This window comes from Platalea leucorodia (assembly GCF_965183815.1).
Source record: "Platalea leucorodia genome assembly, chromosome: 1".
NCBI lineage: Eukaryota > Metazoa > Chordata > Aves > Pelecaniformes > Threskiornithidae > Platalea > Platalea leucorodia.
Genome location: NC_138823.1, coordinates 97,178,634 through 97,199,297, shown reverse-complemented (window position 1 = coordinate 97,199,297; position 20,664 = coordinate 97,178,634). Strand labels below are relative to the sequence as shown.

General features: G+C 42.5%; 1 protein-coding gene across 1 annotated transcript in view; it reads left to right on the top strand.

Moving 5' to 3' along the window:
* ADTRP (androgen dependent TFPI regulating protein) overlaps window positions 1-20,396 on the top strand; it is a gene marked incomplete at both ends in the record, with an annotated part of 33,450 nt that extends 13,054 nt beyond the window's left edge. Inside the window, 3 exons of the mRNA XM_082322064.1 lie at window positions 8,893-9,008; window positions 13,942-14,093; window positions 20,353-20,396. Of these exons, the coding sequence (XP_082178190.1) occupies window positions 8,893-9,008; window positions 13,942-14,093; window positions 20,353-20,396 (312 nt within the window). The remainder of the gene's footprint in view (window positions 1-8,892; window positions 9,009-13,941; window positions 14,094-20,352) is intronic.
* Window positions 20,397-20,664: the final 268 nt, after the last annotated feature.

The following is a 20,664-nucleotide window of genomic DNA, read 5'->3' as shown; positions in this document are numbered from 1 at the left end:
TGCTGGCCAATTTGTCAAGTGAAATTGTTTATTTCTTTCGCAGTCATCCCTTTTCAAGCAACATCTGGATACTCTCCAGAAGGCGACTAACTGCTGGAGACAGCTTGGATTAACTCATATGCATGTATTATTCAACTTAATGGCAGTATAGGGGAATGCTAATTTTGAAGGGGCTTACAGAATTGAAGGCTAAACAAAGAGGGGCAATGGCGGGTCAGAAGAGATGACTCAAAAACGTTTTAATCTATAACAAAAGAAAAGATACACATCAACATTGACCAGATGTGTTCACAAAAATGGTAATGGTACAATTGCCTTTTTGTAAAGGAGGCTTATATTTTCAGTCTGTAAGGCACAGTTCTTGTAAAATGCAAATTTTCTTGTAAAAAGCACAATTTTCTTTATTTTCAGGCTGCAGCTAAGTTTAGTTTAGCCGTCTGTTTTCCTAATTTGATCTGTAGCCATATTATCCTCTCACCTTGACAAAAATCAGCATTTTAGCGTCCTGGGTACTTTACTGACACATAGTCATGAACTGTGCATGTTCTGAAGACCTTGCAAGCTAAATAACTAAGAATAAAAAAGGAGGGATGGTAAATGGAGGCACAGAAGAAAAATGGCTTACCTGGCAGACTTTCAGCAAAGATGACAACAGACCCCCACTTGGCCTGAGCCTCTCAAGCTCCTTTGCATTTTGCCCCGATGTAGTTAAGCAGTATCTGAAAGTAAAAGGAAAATGCAAGGGAGTGAAAGAACAGCCTGGGTGCACACAAGTAATTTCCTTCGCTGAAGCAAGCCACCGATGCCCTGACAGTAAGAATACCAGCAAGACTCGCCGTGTCCCCTCTCTTCTTGCAGCTTCTTGGTATCTGCAAGCTGCTTGTGTTCTGTCCACCTAGCTAAACCATTACCTTCCCTAGTGTGGACACAACTACATCAACAGAAATGTTATTTTGGATCAGTATGATTTACTTCTGTCTAGAAAAGAAAATCAGTTATATGAATACAAATTGCTCTTACTCCTATGCAAGGGCATCTACGTGAAGGATTATATCTTTCTACAGATATTTTAGGAAGATGCTGCAACACCAACCTACCAAGGGGGTGCAAAATCAGTGTGTGGAGCAGAACCTGCTTGTCCAGGCCACTCTAACTGGACTCCTGCTCCAGGTGTGTACACAAGAACCAGCTCAGGATCATCTTTGACCATCTTAAATGATTCTCCTTGCAACTGGTATTTAATGCTTAATAATTCATGCATATTTACACAAGAGAGAAACATTTCCATTTGTTTGCATTTCACAGTATCTCAATTTTAAGCTGTCTGGCAACTATGGACATTCATAGGCTTCCAATTACATTCAGCTTTTGGCAAAGAAGAAGAACGTGTGTGAGAGGGATATGGCACATGAAATTAATCACCCCACACATTTAAGAGCAAAGATGCTTAGCTTTTCCCAGAACTGCATATATATATTTTTGAAGTTTCCATTTTTGTTGACATAAGCTCATTTCCTCAGGGAGAAAGTATGTGTTTCACAGACAAATGTTATGTCAGGGAATCCTCCCTGGCCGCTGCTACCCCGGCGTGCACAGGTGCCGCCTCTGTAACCCACCCCGCGAAGGAACAGCTGGAGACAAATATTCCACAGCGAAGGATGTGTCACTTCGGTCTCATGTCAGCTTCCAGCTGCAGTGCAACATCAGTTTTTTAGACTACATATCTAATGTCAGGCAGAAATGCAATTAAAATTCTGGCATTGACACGGAGACAAAACATTTGCTAGTAAGCAACAGGATATTCAGCCAGGGCCTTATTTCCAAAAATGCATGCATGCATGCAGAAATGTTATCTCTGAAGCTCTTATACCTTTGCTCATGCAATTGGTCTGATGTTTCATCTATTTTTCACAATAACACTCCCAAACTACCTACACGTCTCAGGAAAAGCAGAAAAAAAATAATGTTGCTTTTCAGATGAGCATGAATGGACCTGGGAAGGGTAGAAACAGATAGTAGCCGACAGTTCAGAGGGGAGTGCTGCTGGAATTCAATTGAGCAATAGCTTCCTGACTGATTTGTCACCACACCTGCTCAGTAACAGGACTCCTTGTGCCTCCCGCTCTATCCATAAAATAAATCTGTGGTTCCCTGAAAATGCACCGATGGCTGAGAATATAAAAGACAGGTAGTAACTCTAAGAGAGAATTATTTCTTTAACTAAATATGGCGATGTATTAGTTAAAGAAATAAAGTGAACAATAATGCTTAAGCCCCTCCCACCCTGAAAAATAAAGAGAGGTTAAGAGGGGAAGAAAAATGTATAAGAAAGAAAAATTTTAAATGTATAAGAAAGACAAATAAAAAAGAAAATTTTAAAGGAGGCATTTGAATGAAGACAGTACCATAGCAAAATAAATCAGAAGAGGGAATTTGTTCCAAAAGGAAGCCAAGAAAGGAGAGAGCATACAGAGGTTCAGAAAATTATGAGGAGTAGAAAACTAAATAGAGGTTGTGGTGACAGGAAGCCATTTAGTTTTATTATGCTCAGATAACGCAGGCTGTAATTGTTTATGAAAGCATCCAACCCAAGGAAATTTCCATAGACAAGAGGACATTTCCCAACAAAGAGCCGAATAACTGAGTAAACACCTCAAGGGTCCACCGATGAACACTGGCTTCATGAGCCTCATAAAACAGCACCGAAGAGGGTTTTTACTTTTTCTTTGCGGTAACGTACGGACAGAGAAGATACAAGCATGAGTATCGGCCACGCGTGGTTGTCAGCACACAAGCTCTGCAGGGAATTTGTCTGAAAGGAGAAACACGGGCAGTTTTTCAAAAGCACTTGATGGTGTCCAACTATGCCCAATGGAGTTTAGTTTGGCCAGTGGTAACTGTTTGTGAAAAATCCCCCGCTAAAGTCTCACATGTTAATGGAAAGCAGACACGGAGGGTATGTAAATGCAGACGAATTAGAAACAAACAGCTATGGTCAGCCGAGGCATCATTTCCTTCACTCTGGAGTCAAACAGGGTCAAACCGAGTCAAACTGCGACGCACGTGTTAGGCATATGAGTGATCTCAGCAGCTCTGGGGAGATTATTCATGGGTTTAAAACTCAGCCTAGGCTGGAGCCTGCAGCTGAACACAAACTCTACCCAACCCTGTCTTCTCAGCCCGAGAAAACTTGCTTTTACTTATATTCTCAACAGCAAAATGAGGATATAACACTGAATAAATACACAAATTACTCAAAATATGGGAAGTAAAAATTCCGTACGGTCTTACCAAACAGCAGAAATAGCATCCAGAGAGAACTATTTATCTCAGTTTAAACTCATGAACCTGAAATGTATCCTGGGAAACATACAACACAGGGTAGGAAACAAAAAATAAAGAAGCAGGAGAATGTTATAATTTCATTCTTCTCTGCAAGAAATGAGTTAACATGGCAATATATCAGATAAAGTTCAGCATACGTTTAAGAAACTTTCTTCTCCCTGTATTCATATGCCAGAGTTTATGAGCAACAAAAAGAATTTTGCAATTTTATAACTAGTTCAGGTTCACCTGAGTTTGCCAGGAAAAAAGCAAAGAAACCAAACGCAAGTTAAAAATCATAATAAGTGCCAAAAAGAGCCACAGAGAATCTTTAAATCAAATGTCTGGAATCAGAATTCAGATTATAAGTGTGATTCGTTAACAAAAGGTCTCTGATAATTTTGAAAGTCCCATAACTTTTATCTTTCCACTGTACAAATAAATTTAAAAAAAAGGCATTTGAAATACTTCTGTCCTTGCAAAATTTGTAAGCTGAAAGCTTTCCTCAACAAACAGAGGTTATTAGACAAGTAAATATATTAATATTTCAGAGAACATTAAAATAAACACTAGCGGGGTTTCTGCCAAGCGAAGTAAAAACTCTCTGATTCAGTTCAGTTCATTGATAGCCTGATAAGCACACGCAGCTATTGTTTTAGCCCATTTTCCTTACCTTGGAGTGAAATAGTTTTTTTCTCCCTCTGTGATAATTATTTTTGACAGCTTCACTGTTTATATGTGAAACTGAGAAACTGTTAATTGAAATAAAAAATGAGTCACTGTTTCCAGCAATTTTTGCCAATGTTTTGATCTGTGTCAATCTGAGCTTAATTATTAAGTTTTCTTTAAAGCAAGAGGCAAAACTGTGTATTTTAATTTGGCCCCATACAAATACTGCACTCTTCAGACAGATGTCAGCTTAAGGATACAAAGCACAGCTAAATAGGGTTGAAAGTATGTTTAATGACCATGCACTAGAGACCTATGGTAAAAATAACTCGAATGAGAAAATACGTTTTTTATTGAGAAGGATACGAGAAGCCTTTAAAGCCTTTCAGCAGATATGATTAACCATGATATATGGTCTATCACTAACGATGCTGCCAAAGTCAACGTCTATCGGCTGTGAGAGGGAAATCATTTGGAAAGCCAACTGCATGTCGTAGGCAAAGGGCAGGCTTTGCACCCCGTAGCCAACCATGCGTCCCTCTGGTGTCTGCTGTATAAATACACATCTGCTCTTGAAAACCTGCTCGGTTATTCGGTAGAAATTCCACCGTGATTTTACCATTAATGGACAAACTGGGCTCGGCAAAAATGCGTGAAGTCACCAGTAGACTCTGGGATAGCAGAAGTGCAAAGGAAGATTTTCCCACGTGTGTATTGGGCCTGGGGTACATGTATACATGAGAAGGAAGGCAGGGGGAAGGGGGGGAAGAAGCTTTATATCCACAAAGGAAAAATACTAAACCAAAAAATTTTCATCCTGGAGGTGCATGCATTAGCTGAGAACTGTTGCAGAAACCTGTCTCAAGAAGATATTTGCATGGCAAGTTTAAATGGCCCTACAAAAAGCATGTCTAGTTAATATGTACAGTGATTCTCTCTAACTAGGAATAAGCTAATAGTCTATTAATAAATAAAATTGGATTAATATATGGCAAAATATTTTTAAAAGGTACAATTATTTGTACAGAAGACACAGCACACACTTTAATAAGTCATGTGCCAGTGTCATAATTGGACTTGGGAAGAAAGTGACTTTCCTATGCCACAACAAATTTTTTTTTTTTTTGTTTTGGGTTTTTTTTTTTCTTTTTCCAAATCAGGATAGATCCAAGACCTTTAACAAACTGTTCACAAAACAAAAGGCAGCCCCACTCCTGAACGCTTTCACTGCTCTTGGAGGTGGAAGCACTCTTCCAGACAGTGGGAAGCTCAGCTTCAAGCCCCTGCGAATCAGGCAGAGCAGAAATTTGAACCTACCTCTTCCACTAAACTCTTGGCTATTTCCAAAAGCAGCCAAATTTTCCAGCTTTGCCAGTAACTTTCAAACTTCTTTTGATTTACAGGCCCTTGAGTATTTTTTCTAACTAACTCCTCCATAAGTGGAGGAGCCCGCCAAAAAATGACTAGTTAAGCAAATCAGCACTTTCTAAATCAACACAGAATAAAAAGAAGAGCTCCCAACTGTCTTTCGCAACCACTATGAGTTTGCTACTCATCTGCAGCGCCAATGCGTGTGTTAGAGCAGTGGGCTCCCCCTCGCCACCCCCAGCTCGTTGCTCCTCGTGACCGTATCGTGCTGTCCGCACGTTGTTAGCGTGCTGCCGCAGGGTGCCTCCGGCCATCATCCAGTGCGGTGCCGCTTACTCCCGTGAGGCGAATGAGAAATTGTAAATGAGGTGCAAAGCTCTGCTTTTCTCTCCTCTTCCCCCTTCTCTGCAGCATTCACGTACTGTAAGGCAGCGCAAAGATGTATGAACCGAGAAAGAAAAGAAATCGACTAAGTCAGTGGAGATGTTGGCGGTCTCAGTCATGATAGCTTGCCCCATCAGAAGAGGAGAGCCCCCATTTCTCCATGCTTTCATTGTCTGCTTCTGGACGCACGTACTTGCACTGGCTCTGGAGTCTGTGCGGCCCTTGGTAGCTTGTTCAGAGGAAAACTGAGGCTGGGTCAGAGATGCCCGGAGGGTGCTTGGCAAAAATCACACTCAACTTCTTATCTAGCTTCTCCTCTAAAGGGCTTGTCCAGCTCCCCTAGGTGGTCATTTCCCTGCTTGCCCTTGCTACATGTTTCCCAGTATAAAGCTATGTGTCTCTTGAGGAAAACTGAGCCCATTGCACTTGGTCCTACCCACGATAGACATGGAGAACTCGCCCATCGCAGTCATCACTGTATCAACCTCTCAAGCTTTTGAAATCTCTCTCATTTTCCTTTTCTCTCTAGATGCAACAATGCATTCAGTCCCGATTTCTACGCCTGTCTTTGGACTGCTTTCCTGTTCGTACTTTCTTGCTGTTTGTGCTGTCCTTTTCTGGACATACTCCAAATTATCTGCACCTGTCAAATCAGGGTGCCCTAAATCAGAGACAGAGTGCCAGCCTCATCAATTCAAGTGGAGATCGGCAAAGTTACTTCCCAGGTCTTTCTTACACACAATATTCCTGTTAATACCATCCTAGAACGCCACACGCTTTTTCTATTAAAGCAGCATCTTACTGCTGACTTGTACTTATTTAACACTTATTCACTTATTCACTCTGAGAACAAAAAGTCCCAAACTAAGGAAATAAGTATATAAAATAACCCCCACCTAAAAACTGTTCACTTCAACAAAGGATTATTTCACCAGGTCACTCCTACTAAATCCCTCTTAGGACAGCAATAATACAGCTGGAACAACCAGCTTATAGTTGTTAAAAGTGTTTAAATTAATTGAAAGACTAGCAAGGACGTTTCATGTATCCCAAAGGAATTTTGTAGCCCACTGGATGTCAGATGAAAACCAGGACTTATATCCACGTCGCAAAATGGAAAAATCCACTGTGAAAGGCTAAAGCCTAAAAGTGAGGACCAAGTGCAAGTTTTCCATCATTGCTGTCTTGCATGGGCATTTTGGTTTTATTCAAAGACAAACTATTGACCACCTATGAAAAATAAACTTTTTTTGAATCATTCTAAAAGCAACTTAACACATAGATTTCTGACTAAAAGACAGTTACAGGGATTATATATGAAAACTGTGTGCACCGAAGAAATTTTTCTGATTAAATGAATCCAGGAATCACTTATACTGATACAAGAAGACCTCTGCTATTAACCAAGCGGGTTGTAGACCTGAAGAATATCTTTGTGAAAGAGAACAGAGAAAAATCTCAGTGCCAATGAGTGAGAGGAACTGGAACATCAAATAAATCTTTTCTATCTCTTTTCTCTGAAAAATGATAACTGAGGGTTATTTTGGTAGTAGGATAGCCAGGTATGAATGGCAGCTCCTCGGGGTGCACTGGGGGGGGCCTGAGGGAGGGCATGCTGCTTCCAGGGAGCTGCCACTTGGCAGTGGCAGGCAAATATGGATGTCTGCCTCTCAAACAAATAGGTAAAGAATGTTTTCATGCATGCTGTATGTAGCTCAATGTGCATTTAAAGAATTTCATGTGTATTTGTGGCAGCTTATACTATAAATATACAGCAATAAAACTTTGACACCATACTACCATATCAGATACTCAGCACAGCTTCTGACAAATACGTACACTGAAGGTACTAGAACCACTTCCTTGGGACAAGAGGAAACTTTATACCGTGCACCCAGCAGGTTAGTCTTTAGGGCAAAACAAAACAAAAAAATCATTAGTTTGGTGGTTTTTTCTGTTTAAAAGTCTCTCTCTCTTTCTCTGCTGCCCTCCCTCTTACTCCCCTCATCTACCCATGAAATTATTTGCTTCATTAATAGGAATTTAACCAACTAGTCAGCTACAGTTGTTGCTATAGTTTTCTCCCATTGCACTTCATTGACTCTTTTTGCTGTCTTGTTCCCCAGCATCGTTTATGCCTTCTGTCTTAGGTACGGTAACTTAAAACTATCGTTTGCTTGCACAGGGAATATTACAAAGCTTTTAGTGGGGAAATTTCACCCCAACAAATTATTTTCTGAAGTTGCCACAAATCAGCCAACAAGTTGAGGTGTTAGCATCGCAAGAGCCCTGCATTGTCCTTTTAACATCCAAGCCCAGAAGGACTTCTGCTGTGCTCCCAACCTCCCCACCGCGAGGAGCATGGCTCTTGAAGGCAGCTCCCCACCACGAAACAGTCAGTGCCACCAAGCTGCCTGCCCTGTGCTGAAAATCGCCTGTGCTCAGGCAGTTATCATCATAAAGTCCTTGAAACTGAAGCTGCTTAATACAATTCAAACTGACAAAAAAAGAGAGAAGAAAAAAAAAAAAAGCTTCTCCAGCAAGCTAACTCTTTACTAACTCTCAGTCAAGCTTGTTTGAAGTTCCTTCATCATCTTGAATCATAGCTAACTTAAGTCCTCTGTATGTCTACCACCACGTTTTTCAGTTTACAAAGAGAAGAACAACACACTGCAATTGGACTGGAGTAAATAATAAATGTCAGTTTATAAAATACAATTTGAAGAGAACATGAAGGCAATTCAGCAATTGCTTAACGAGTTCAAGGAGGAGACTTTTGACATGCTCAAGCGCACATAATAATAGACTTCAATATCTTTTGTACTCTAATGGGAATTACCAAAACATTTATTGCATTATAAAATGTAAAAAGAAAGCTCACCTATTATAAAGTAACGCAGAGCATTCTACAGGCAGACCTCATTACAGTACTTTTTACAGCATACTAACAAGAAAATTTCCATGCTTATTACTGCAGGGGTACTTCTTCACTATGAAAAAAAATGAAGTATGCACATTTGTATGCAATTACGTTCAGTATCGTTAAATAATCCTTTGCTCACAGGCAGGCTCTTGAGCTTCGTGATCAGCAACGACCAAAGGTGAGGCACTGCGACCGGTCAGTGATGGACTCTCTTTTCTCCTCAGCACACAGCTATATTGCCATTTGCTGTCCTGGAAATCCTTGCCACACCACACCGTTACCCAGCAAAGAAGAAGGGATTGATCCTATTAGGATTTGTCGCTTTTCTGTATATCAGTTGGTAAGAATTACGTACTTTAAAATATTTTCTTCAAGTGTTCTACTTTGTAAAACAAGGCCAAATGCTGTACTTAAATCTAAGTTCCCTCCCAGGCACACAGGAGACAGGAGCCTGTTCTGTGGAGAAGTCATTTAAACTTCAGCTGAGACCCATGAAAACTATTTCCAGACATAGGCAGAGCAGGTTTCCTCAAACACTGTACAGGTCCTGAGACTATATATAGTATCTCCTGCTCTTCTAAGGCCTCTTATAGAAAAACAACTAAATTGTCATAAACTCTGGGGTACTTTGAGTTATTTCAGCTGGGCTGGAGTTTTTATTTCTACCAGTACCATCAAATTTACCTCCACTTGCTGTCTTGCTCACTGCAAAAACGCCAAATCTCAAAGGTCTGGGGGTCACGGGAACAGAAGAGGAGCAAAACTCAATTTGGTATTTGGCAGGGACACATGGCTGGGTTTAGAAACTTGAGATAGAAAATGATACTCAGAGCCAGGTGCAAACTGACGGGTAACAAGGAGGCATGTGCCCCACTGCCACCTCCCACTCCACCGGTGGACACCGCCTACATTTCCAGCAATGTGCCACAGTTGATCTCCAACCTGTTGGAGGGTGATCCTGAGAGAATAAACTCTATCTAACCAGCCCCCCAGCCCACGGCCATCCACCCACCTCCCCTGTGTGTGTCATGCACCCCTGGAGCTGGGTTTGCATCCGCTCCTGCTCATTGCATCCCGGCTGCAGTGCTGGGGTCTGGAGGCACTGCCCGCTCTCTCTAACTATGGGCAGCTGCCAACACTTTAAACCACTCTGAGGATGCCTTACGTTGAGACTCAGCTCAGGAACAGGTCTGTATAGTTTCAGGGTACACTGCGATATCACTTTCCAGAGCTCAGGTAACACCCGGCCCCTAGGGTGGAGGATACAGAACAACTGGTCAGCAGGGAGGTGACTTGTCCTCATGTAAAGATTTCTGAGAAGTCACTGGGACTATAAGGGAACCCATCCTTCCCATTCCTACCCACCAGTTCTCACACTCAGCTAGAGACTACCTTCAGCCCACCAAAAGAAAATCTGGAGTAGAAAATAAACTGCACAGATGAAACACTCTTGTGACTTAAACCCCTCCGGAGTGGCTGTGGAAGCAATGGACTTCACTGCTACATTACGTAACCAAGTTCGGAGCCATTTATCCTGATCCAGCCCAGAGCCTCACAGGATTATGACCACGGCTACCTAAATCCTTTTCTATGTTCTGGTTTACCCAGTTGCTTAATGCCAGCTTTGTTTTTCTTGTCTTCTGATGGCATTTGGTTCTTACTGTCTTTGAGACCAGACAGCTCTCCCGGCAGCTATTGCAGTCGTGTGCCATGCTTTCCCCTAAAGCCCCTGTCAGCTGAGCAATTTCACCCCACAGGAGACACGGCTTATGCCAGGACCCGAATCCTCATCAAAGGATGAGGATCAACACAAGCATCAACACATCTGAGCCCTCCCAGTATCTTCCTTGAATTGACATTGCATGGTGCTGCTGGGGTCCCGAGTGAAAGGCAGTCCCTTAGAGCGCTTGTCCCCTGTGTCCCAGGGCCCCGATAACCAGATAAAAGATATTAGGCTTTCAATACTGTTGCTTTCTCTCCTCCTGAGGCAGGAAGGAACCTCCTGTCTGCTTTCTTTTTGACTCCCTGTCTTGGTTCCCTGCAATCACAGACAACAGCTTTCAACTAACAAAAATTTTTTAGCCTGTGCACTGAAATCTTAACACGTGTACACATTTTACTGTTCGTGCTGCAACCTGGTAATAGCCTCATTTGGGCACCTTATGTTTCACAAGCAAGAGAGTCCTTCCTAAAAGCTTCTCCTTGAACTATCACGGTCATCGCTGCGCGTCCCCTTCCCCAGTGCCGATGGGCTGAGAACTGACTGGTCCCTGCAAGGCAGTAGAGAAACCGAGCAGCCAGTGACGCCTCACACCACGTACCTGCCTCGGTAGCTTTGAATATCCACAGTGTTCAGAAAGGAAAGGTGGCTTTCAGTTGTGGGACACCAGAGCCAAGAGAATCATTAGGCATGCTAGTTAATTCTTGCAAGGATGGATCTTGCATCTCCTGGGTGCATTAAGTAATGCCTTACTCCTGGAGTCATCACATTGAAAACAGCGAAGAATATATAAATGTTAGAACTGGCATTTTAAATCTTAAAAAGGAAGTAACAATAGGTTGCCCTTTCCCATTTCAGTGTTAATAGGTCGGTGTATAATAAGCCTTAATCTTCACAATTTTGTATGTGTCTTTGGAGAAAAGTTCAAACTACCTTTGCAAGGGAATATAAATCATTATAGATCACACTCTGTATACGAAACTAAAATACAAAAAACCCCAAACCAAATTAAATCTAGAGACTGATGGCTTTCTTGTAATATGTCCATATTCCACCTCTGTTAGAAATCAAAATATTTTTTCTTCGCTACATACTCATTTTCAGTTCACAATCTTTTAATTTTGAATTAACCACAGTCTCCGAGAGCTTACATGTGGCCAATAGGTTTTCTTCTCCTTTCTGTATCTTCCCATTTAATAATTCCCTAGAGATACTTTTTTTCCCTTCAGAGAATGTGGTAGTCCCATCAACGTTAATGGATGGGTAACGAGAGGACAGGATAAATCCCCCAGTTGCGTCCAGCTGTACTGTGACAGCACATCACCTCTGCCAGGTATCTATATGCTGTCCTCTATCCTATAGCAGTTTGGCAACTTTGGTTATACCCAGGGCTGTTATCTCAATCTATCCTCGCCATAATTCTGGCGGGCGTTGTCTACTTCTGACTAACTCACTCACTGATATCCAAGGTAAAATCTTGGTAAAAATTGAAATTTGGTGAAATGAAATCTTCAGAATAATAAACCTCTGAATCCTGCATGTATATTTAACAGGTCATTACCCATGAGAAATGAGCAATATGTATTTGCAAATTGTGGGGTGCATTTTAGGAAATCCCTAGCAGAAAAAAACCCAAAAAACTAAAATCAAGAACTGTCAACCATTCTGTGATCAAAATGAGTAAGTTTGCGAATCTGGAGGTATGCCCCAAGTTAAAAAACCTGGCAACACACAGCTCCCACTAAGTCAGAAAGCTGAAATTGCTTTAGTACTCCTGCATAGTCATTTGCTTAGGTTTACAAATACGGGTTGGAGTGCTTCATATGAGGCACGCCAGCTGGCCAAATTGCATCAAGGTAATCTAGTTCCTCATTATATAAAATAAGGGCGGTTGTCACTCTCTGCTTTACTGTTTGAGACACATTAAGAAAATAGTAGCCCTGTGCAGCGAAGAACACATGCTGACATTTGCACGGGCGCCAGTGAGCACCCGGTCTTCAGTATTTCTACTCAGCCTCCCTGTGGCCTTTTGTGCAGGCTTTTTTTTTTTTTTTTTTAATTACTTAGCTGCTTCACAGCCCTATTTGTTTGACGAAAGAACCTTAAATCAGGAAAATGAGTCTCTACACTTGACATGTCCGTGCTCAGCCCAGACAGCTCCACTACCAACCCCCTCCATTTCTCCACTCTACCCCTTAGGTGGGGATTAGTGAATCTCTCTTTACAGGCAGGGTAAAACCCCGCCTTTTTTACTCCTTACCGTTTCTTCTCTAACTAGAGAAAGGAGAAATCACCTCTCCTTTTTTCTTTTTTCTTTTCTTCCTTAGCGCGCTCCCGTTCCTCGGTTTCATGGCACAGTGTCAGGCTGGTGGGGCAGCCTGTTTGTCACTTCTCTTTGAGGCGCGGTGCTCAGCGTAAGGTGGCAGGCTGGATGCCATCAGGGAGAGTGGGACTGCATTCCCATGTTAGCACCGGTGGTGGAAAGTATGGCATGCTCCTCAGATGTGGTTTTTTTTTTAAATCAAGAATTAAACCTTTTAGGACTCTCTGGCCCCAAAGGTTCCTTTCAGGGAAGTGCTGCCCATCTTTACAATGGCACATCCTCATAACAATCACTGGAGACCTGCCCTATTTTTTATCTTCTTTACATATTCAATACAAATACACATAATTTTATCCATAAAACAATTTATTTTGCTATATTTAATATCTAAAGACAATTTTTATATTCTTAAGTCCAGGCATTTGCTACCAGCCACTCTTACAAGCCATAAACAATGAAAATGATATCAGTGAACTGACAGCCACTACAAGATGGTTTTTGAGAGAAGAAAAAGGCAGAAAGAGAGGGCCTAAGTAGAAGAAAAGAAGCCCTATAAAGCATGCATATTCTTCCTCTTCCTTTTCTTTCTTTCCCTTTTCCAAACAGAGCTTTGCAAATGGTTCTGGCACAATGGAGCAAAGCAGCTACATCTGTTTCCTACCTACCTACCTGCTCCTCCTCTCCTCCTCCTCTTAGACTGAGAGAAACGGTGCTGGAGAATTCCCCTTGCCCTCTTGCCTCCTGAAAACTTCTTTCCACTGCCCAAAACAGTGCTCAACAGCGGCAGGATAGAGACAGTGAGAAACAGCATTTTGTCTCCACAGACCCTCGAGATGTGGATAGGGGCTGAAAAGCTGTTATAACTAGAGAGCAAACATATGTCAAAGCTTATTTGAATAAGCTTCACTTAGAATAGCCAAGGGCACATCCCTATTTCTGAGCATTTTGCTATTTTACTGTTATTTTACTGCCATTAATAGCCAATGCCACCAGGGTGACAGCAGAACATTGTGTGCATTTCAACCTGTGCTGAAACCCATCTAATTTAGCAGCAGCTCAAGTGTGCTTCACAGCAAATAGCCCAAATGCCGAGGAGATGTATCGACAGCTAAGCTAATTTTCTCTGCATCAAGATTGTTTTGATAGCTTGGCCCTTCAGGAGTTAGAAATCATGAAGTGGTTCTTCTAACTGAATGGTCCTAACCAAAGGTCATTTCTCTCCTTGCCTAGGGTCCTGTGGATTTATTCTGTGACAGGAGAGTGGGTATACCGTCTCTTTGCTTTGTTCAGCCCAGCCGGGCTAGCAGCCTTTTTCGCCGGTAGCCTTGCCGTCATTGTCTCCTTCTACAACTTCGGGGAGTTCCTCAACCGTATGATATGGGGTCAGTCCAAGTTTTGTTTTTCACTTCTACCCATATGAAAAAAAAATTATCTGAAATGAATTCCTGTGATTGCCTAGCCAGGTGGGGAGAGGAAAGGGGCCCTTGTACACTGGGGGGTGGCATTTGGGTGTCTGACAGAGATTGCCGGGTCCTAACCAGTTACTAACAAACAGAGAACACATCAGAGCAAGAATCCCAACCCTACCAGGTAAAAGGCTGGGCCGGGTTTCTCTAACGTGGCTCAAGAAGCACCTCTTACCAGCATAGACACTGGATTTTTAATTCCTTCTCAAACAAGGGTCCAGAGAAGCCAAATCTCTCTGGCTAAAACTCTCACACCTGCATCATGTGGTGTTTGTCAGACTAGGGAATGGCACCATTTACTGACAGTTTGTAGGAAGGCAGTAGTGTATCCAAGTGAAAGCATCGCAACAGCTCCGTCAGTGAAGCAGCACTTCAGAAAATTTTACAAACTGTTGAGAACCTCTCCCTTCTTCTTTGGTAGTGGTATAATCAGTAGTGATTTAAAGAAAATGAAAGGCAGCTTCCTTGGATAAATGGGCAGTTAGGAAAAAAAAAAGTAGTTTAGGAGGACACATTCAACAGGTGGAAGAAAGAAAGAACTGATGAAGCAGCACTGGGGCTTTGGCATGAGGATATTACTATTATTATTTATTATTATTATTTTCCCTTCTGCTTTCCCCTCTCCTTTTTCATTCAAGATTAAGTTTTTGAGGATGAAAGTGTTTCTGTCAGGAAAACGTGTGTATTTTATTTAGGACAAATGTGTGAACATTTGCAATTTCTTAACTAGCTTTCTGATGAAAGAAAAAATGCTGGAAAAACACCTCTGAAAATAAATAAGACAACCTCCCTCTGTTCTCAGGGAACATTTGATGCCTGATCCATTTTGTGAAGTCTCACATGCCTGTCAAGCCAAAGTAGAGTGTCTGTAGCTAGTCTCTCACCATCCGTGCTCAGCTACCTAAAAGCAGCAGATTGACTTTCAAATGTGCTGAATAACCAACTTCACCGCTTGATACCTTTGCAAATAAGATGCTTGCTCTACATGTCCATGTTTGGAAATTTTGGCTGAATTCTATTCTTGCACAAACATGATACGAAATGAGGATTGCTGGTAAATGAAAACAGATCTGCAGCCTTTCTGCATGAGCTCTGGTTTAAGAGCCATCACATAAATAGTAACTATTACTAATCAAAGACCACATCATCACTACAAGACAGTATAGGTCTTTATATGAGATCTGATATCCTACAAACACATCTAGGTATCAGATTTTTTCATCACTGAGTACATATTAGTAATTTCAGGCCTATAGTATGCCTGATGCATAAGTTGGAGATAATCAGAATTAAAATAATTTGATTTCCAAGTTGCTAATTGATTGGACAAAAGGTCATGCCAAGCAGAGATCAAATTAACTGCAAAAATTAGACACATTTTGAATAACTGACTAAATATACTCACTTCAGAGATGTTAATTTAGAAGATTTCTAAAGAAACTGGGACAAGCACTCAACTTTCTTTTCTGTGCACACAGAAAGGCTGAAAAGCACCCCCAGTTGTGATATCATGAATGCAACCTCAGGGAATATATATAAACACAGCATACATGATATCCTCCCTTGATATCTGATGTGCTCTTGCAACCCATGGAGGCCTCCTGTCTGCGGTGGGTCTGCCTCTCCATGCATACTTGGTACTTTTCAAAGGAGCCACAAAATCATGGCCTTAAAAATGACACAATGTTTTCATCCACGTGCAGGACGCTCCCCCGAGTTACGGTTCCCCATGTTTGTGCGAACTCTTGCTACTTCACGTGCGGCCTCAGCTCTTCACCCCCAGGGCTGGCAGCATTCCCTGGATTTGTTGTACACCGACGAAAGAAGCTGCAAGCTGCACCCCAATAGCTGGCAGCTCCATGGTATCTGAGGCTGCAGTTTGATAACACAGGGGCTTTGGCAGCAATAACTTCTCCATAAGCTCCTGCCCACCGCCCCTCACTCCTTCCTACTCCACCACACACGCCTGCTTCTTGCAAGCAGGAGCTGTTTGCAACTCGGATCATTTTCCCCGTCCATTTCCCAGCTGTGTCCACCCAAGAGAAGGGTAGGACTTCCTTAAGCTGGTATTGATAACAAGGTCCCAATAAGCGTTGAAACACAGCCAGAGGGAAGCTATTCCAAATTACAGTGTGCCAGAGTCTTAATGTTCCTGACCGAGACAAATCTTTGGCTCAGCATTGCCAGAGTAAAAACAGCTGCAAACTGAAGGAAGACGCGATTCCAACATACCTTTCTTCTCACAGCAAAAATGGCTCCATGTACTTTTTTTCATCCTACCCTTTCCTGTCTCACCTTCCCGTCACAATATGGGAGATGATGCAGTGAAAATAACCCTGCAGGAAAAAAAACCAAAACCACACACACACAAAAAGCAAAACAACCTGTGGTGGTAGAGGACAGACCTCTTCATCTTTTCGTACCCTCCACCCTACCTACCTCCTCCTTCCCCCAAAAGAAGGAGTACGTGGAAGGGCACTTCTGCCCTCTCTTTTGCTTCCTCCTTAGCCCCCCAAAGGCACAGTTTGAGTTAGAGAGTAATGCAGTTGTCCACGAGGTTCCTATAGGCACATCTGGAAACACCTTCTCCAATAACACCTGTAGCCACCAAGCAATTAGGGCCGATGCTGGCGGCATCTGCCAAGGCGGGGAGCCCTGCCTGGGCTGCTGCGACAGGGCTCGCCCCACAGGGAAAGGCTCCCGGGCAGCAGCTTCTTTTTCTTTCTTTCCCATTTGAAGGAAGAAAGCTTGCTGACTTTGTGCCCAGAGAATTTGTGTTTATTCAGAGGTGCAAGAAGTGATTAACAAATAGCTCCACGTGAGCAGCCAGCCTGGCTTCCTTCTAGACTTACATCCAGCAGCAGACTGTAGGCTGCAAATGAAGCTTGTCCCACAGCATACCATGCTTCATAGGGGCTGTCTTCCATCTTCCTTTATAGCTTCAGGCCACTATTGCTTTTCCTAAAACCAGCTACATGTATATTTACTCTTTTTCACCCTTAAAGATGTATTCAGTTCCATCTTATTCCAAAGTCTATGGATGGCAGCTTTCAGCTTCAAGAAAGTATTTTTTTAAAGCTGTGTCCTGTGCTTGACCAAAAGACGCAGTATCATTTCTGAGAGCTGGAAAATCCAGGCTGTCGAATAATATAACCTTGTTTTTCCTTTTCAGAACAACCAAAAGATGCCAGACCCTAAATTTGTTTTATTATTTATAGACAAACTGTTTCATACAGTATTGGAGGTTTTAAAAATGTATTATCTCTCATGTGCCTCTCCCTCCCCTTGCACAGTTGGATTGGTGGTAACTAAGGCAACCCAGCTGCACAGCCTGAGAGGCACAGAAAATAGTACCAGTAATGACTTTTTTTTGTTGTTTTAAATCCCAGAGTTTCTAGGGTACTAGACAATGTTGAGCAATACAGAAACTCCAAAGAGGATAATTTGAAACAATGGGCTGATTCTTTTACTGCCATAAATTTACCTCAGCCAAGAATTTGGCTGCACGGTCCAAGTACCAAAGATGAACAGTAAGATAGCTTCTCCCATTCCCGATGGGTAGAAAACATGACGCAGGCAACTGACCTCACGTTACTGTGACCAGTCAAACTAGAACCCTCAAAAATAAAGCAAAGCAGTTTTCCCTTGGGTTTTGCTCCTGGTAAGACAACCGGATCCTCAGGAGAAATTCAGGTCAAAGTTCTCCACAAAAGACAGAGCAACATTTCAGGTGAGGTCTCCTCTCTGGGACCAGCTTTTGAAGATGGAGCAGATTCATTTGTCTTCCATCTAACACACCTGGAAAAAAAAAAAAAAAACCAAAACCAAACAAACCCAAAACAACATTCATCAGCTGCTTCATTTCAATACTTTGAAATGCAGGTGGATAGGAGCTACAACTAGCTACAGCTAGCAACAGCTACCCGCTCCACCAGTGATTTAAACGCCTGCTGAAAGACACTGGGCAAACCACTTGCGAGATTTTAGAGCCACCACAAGGCCTCTGCCAAGTCCAGAGAAATGCTCATCCCCAGGTGCTGGAACTGTGCTTTGGGAGAGAAACGGGGCAGAAAGGGAGGCTGGCTGTCAGAGTGGGCAGCAGCTCCAACAGACCCATGCCTGGATGCTTGCTGTCCTCCAGAAGGGAAAGCTTTGGCCAGCAGCTGGCTGAGGAACACCGGGGGTGGGGCAAAGCCAGAATTAAAGATATTGTAAAGCAAGGGATAGGGCAGTGCAACAAGAATAAAAACCATTGCTCTCAGGAAAAAGAGGAAGCTTATGGTGGAGTAACTTCCTTGTGCCCAGTGCACGGATGGATGCGCTCCTCCAGATCTTCTATGAGCACTTGAATATCTTGTGAAGACATTGCTGAAATGTATTCACCTAAGGCTGAGCTAAAGTTAGATGGCAATCTTCTCTTTAACATATTTTTCCTCTTCTTTTTGGAGTACTTTTGCATTAAATGCATTTTCCAGAAACGTATAACATGGTTTAAGAACTGATTGTTTTCCCTGGGTTTTATGTTTTTTTTATTTACATGCTTGTGAAACCAAGCTCGCTTAATGCCCTGGAGTCAGCTATTGGGAAACCCAGCCTATGTGACAATGCATGAATCTGTGCAATACGAAGCAATACTATAATATGATTGAATTCTCCATGCTCTCATTCTTCTGAGCAGTCATTGAGATTGCAGAAACGCGAGTGGCAAATACAGGGATGCAAAGGGCAACTGTGTGGGGTACGAAGCCATTCTACCATTGTGCTGGTACAGGCTTATGAACAGCAGGTTTTGTATGAATGTTCCAATGCTCATGTTCTGCAGGTAGTTGTCAATCCAGACACAGGTTCCACCCTTCATTATTACAGTGTCCAGGAGGGATTTTTAAACTGAGCCTCCTTTCCAGAAGATCTCTTCGTTTGTTCTATCATGCCTTTAAAAACAAAGAGTCCAGAGTATATCTATTTCTTTCAGTAAACAAATAATGTTTATATCTAAAATTTCACTATATTGCCAGTGACAAATGGAACTCAAGTTTAAGAGGATTTACAGACCAGAGTTTGCAAACTAAATACGAATATTTACTTTTGTCTCAGCTATTCATCCTAGTTGTGCCACAAACCTGTAATGGCATATTTATATCCTTCGTATTTGTCACTCCCCCAAGCCGCAGTTTACCCCTCGGGTAGAGGAGTCTAGCTATTTAAAGGAAACCTGCACCATCTGTCACAAGCCCTACTCTTGCTGACAAGTTTATCTGATGATCCACTGGAGGGAGACTGGATCAGAAGCTCTGGCAACCCAGGGCTTACGATTTCATCATTGGAGGCCAGACATTAACAGGTGCTTGCTAATATGCTGTCCTTGGCCTAATAGGCTAGTCTTTTTTTTGGTGCAGTTTTTTTCTCCCTCATCTTTAAAATTTCTATTTGGTGAGTACAAAATACGTACAGGATCATTTGGGAAGGAAAAAATGCCAGGATTTTGTTCCATATCAGGTCAATTGCCAAATGCTGTGCAGGCTGGAGATAAATAAAATACAGCAATTAGTGTTTCAGAGCCTCTGAGGTCTATGGGCAAGGAAAGCACTTTTAAAAGAGGGTTCCCTGTGAGTAAATGATCATCAACAGAGAAGAAGAGAGGCTGAGACCTTTAGATAAGGGTACCCAAATATATTTGATTATTACCACGCTTGGTGCCCCATGGTAGCACATCTGGTCTCTAGCTGATGCTTCAGAAAGCTGTGGGTCTTTGGTAGGTCCTCTGCCATCCTGGCCAGACTCCTGAGGATGCTCCAGATATCTTAGCTGCAGGATTAATCATCTGCTGCCTATTCTTGCACCAAGCTAGGCTTGTTTGGTAGCAGATACTTTTTCCCCACTAGCAAAGCACCATTATTGTCAAGGGATGTGGCCCACGGGTAGATTTCAAATCATTCCTCAGTAGTCGAGTAATCCCTTACTTGCTGGGGACATCCCAGGCTCGTTTGACTTCGGCAGCACTTTGGCGTCAGCAGCTGGTCCAAGCCGTGCACTCATAGCTTGCTCCCACTCCCAGGGATGTTGGGAGGCTGGGGCCAGTTTCGCGTCCTCCTCCCAGCAGCGTGCTTGACCTGTGAGAGGACTTCTCTGTTGTGCCTTTTTTTCCAATAATCTGTTCTCCTCTGCCTCCGAACAGGAGATTCAATAGTAATACTGGACTACAGGCGGAAAGGCAAGTGAATCCTCCTCTTCAAGCCAAACAAGCTCGCCATGAATGCAGAAGCCATGAAGTAGAGGAAAATAAATGCAGCTGTGATAAATCCTTTCTCCAATGCATTGCAGCTTCTGGTGAAGCCATTATGTCATCAGACATATGGAAAACTAGTGGAAAATATGAAATGTTTGCCTGTTACATGATAACTCTGCAACTGCTATGAATAAGAAAATTGTGTTCATCTGTTTACACAGATTTCTCATCTCTTGCACAATGTACGTGAGGATGTGTCCA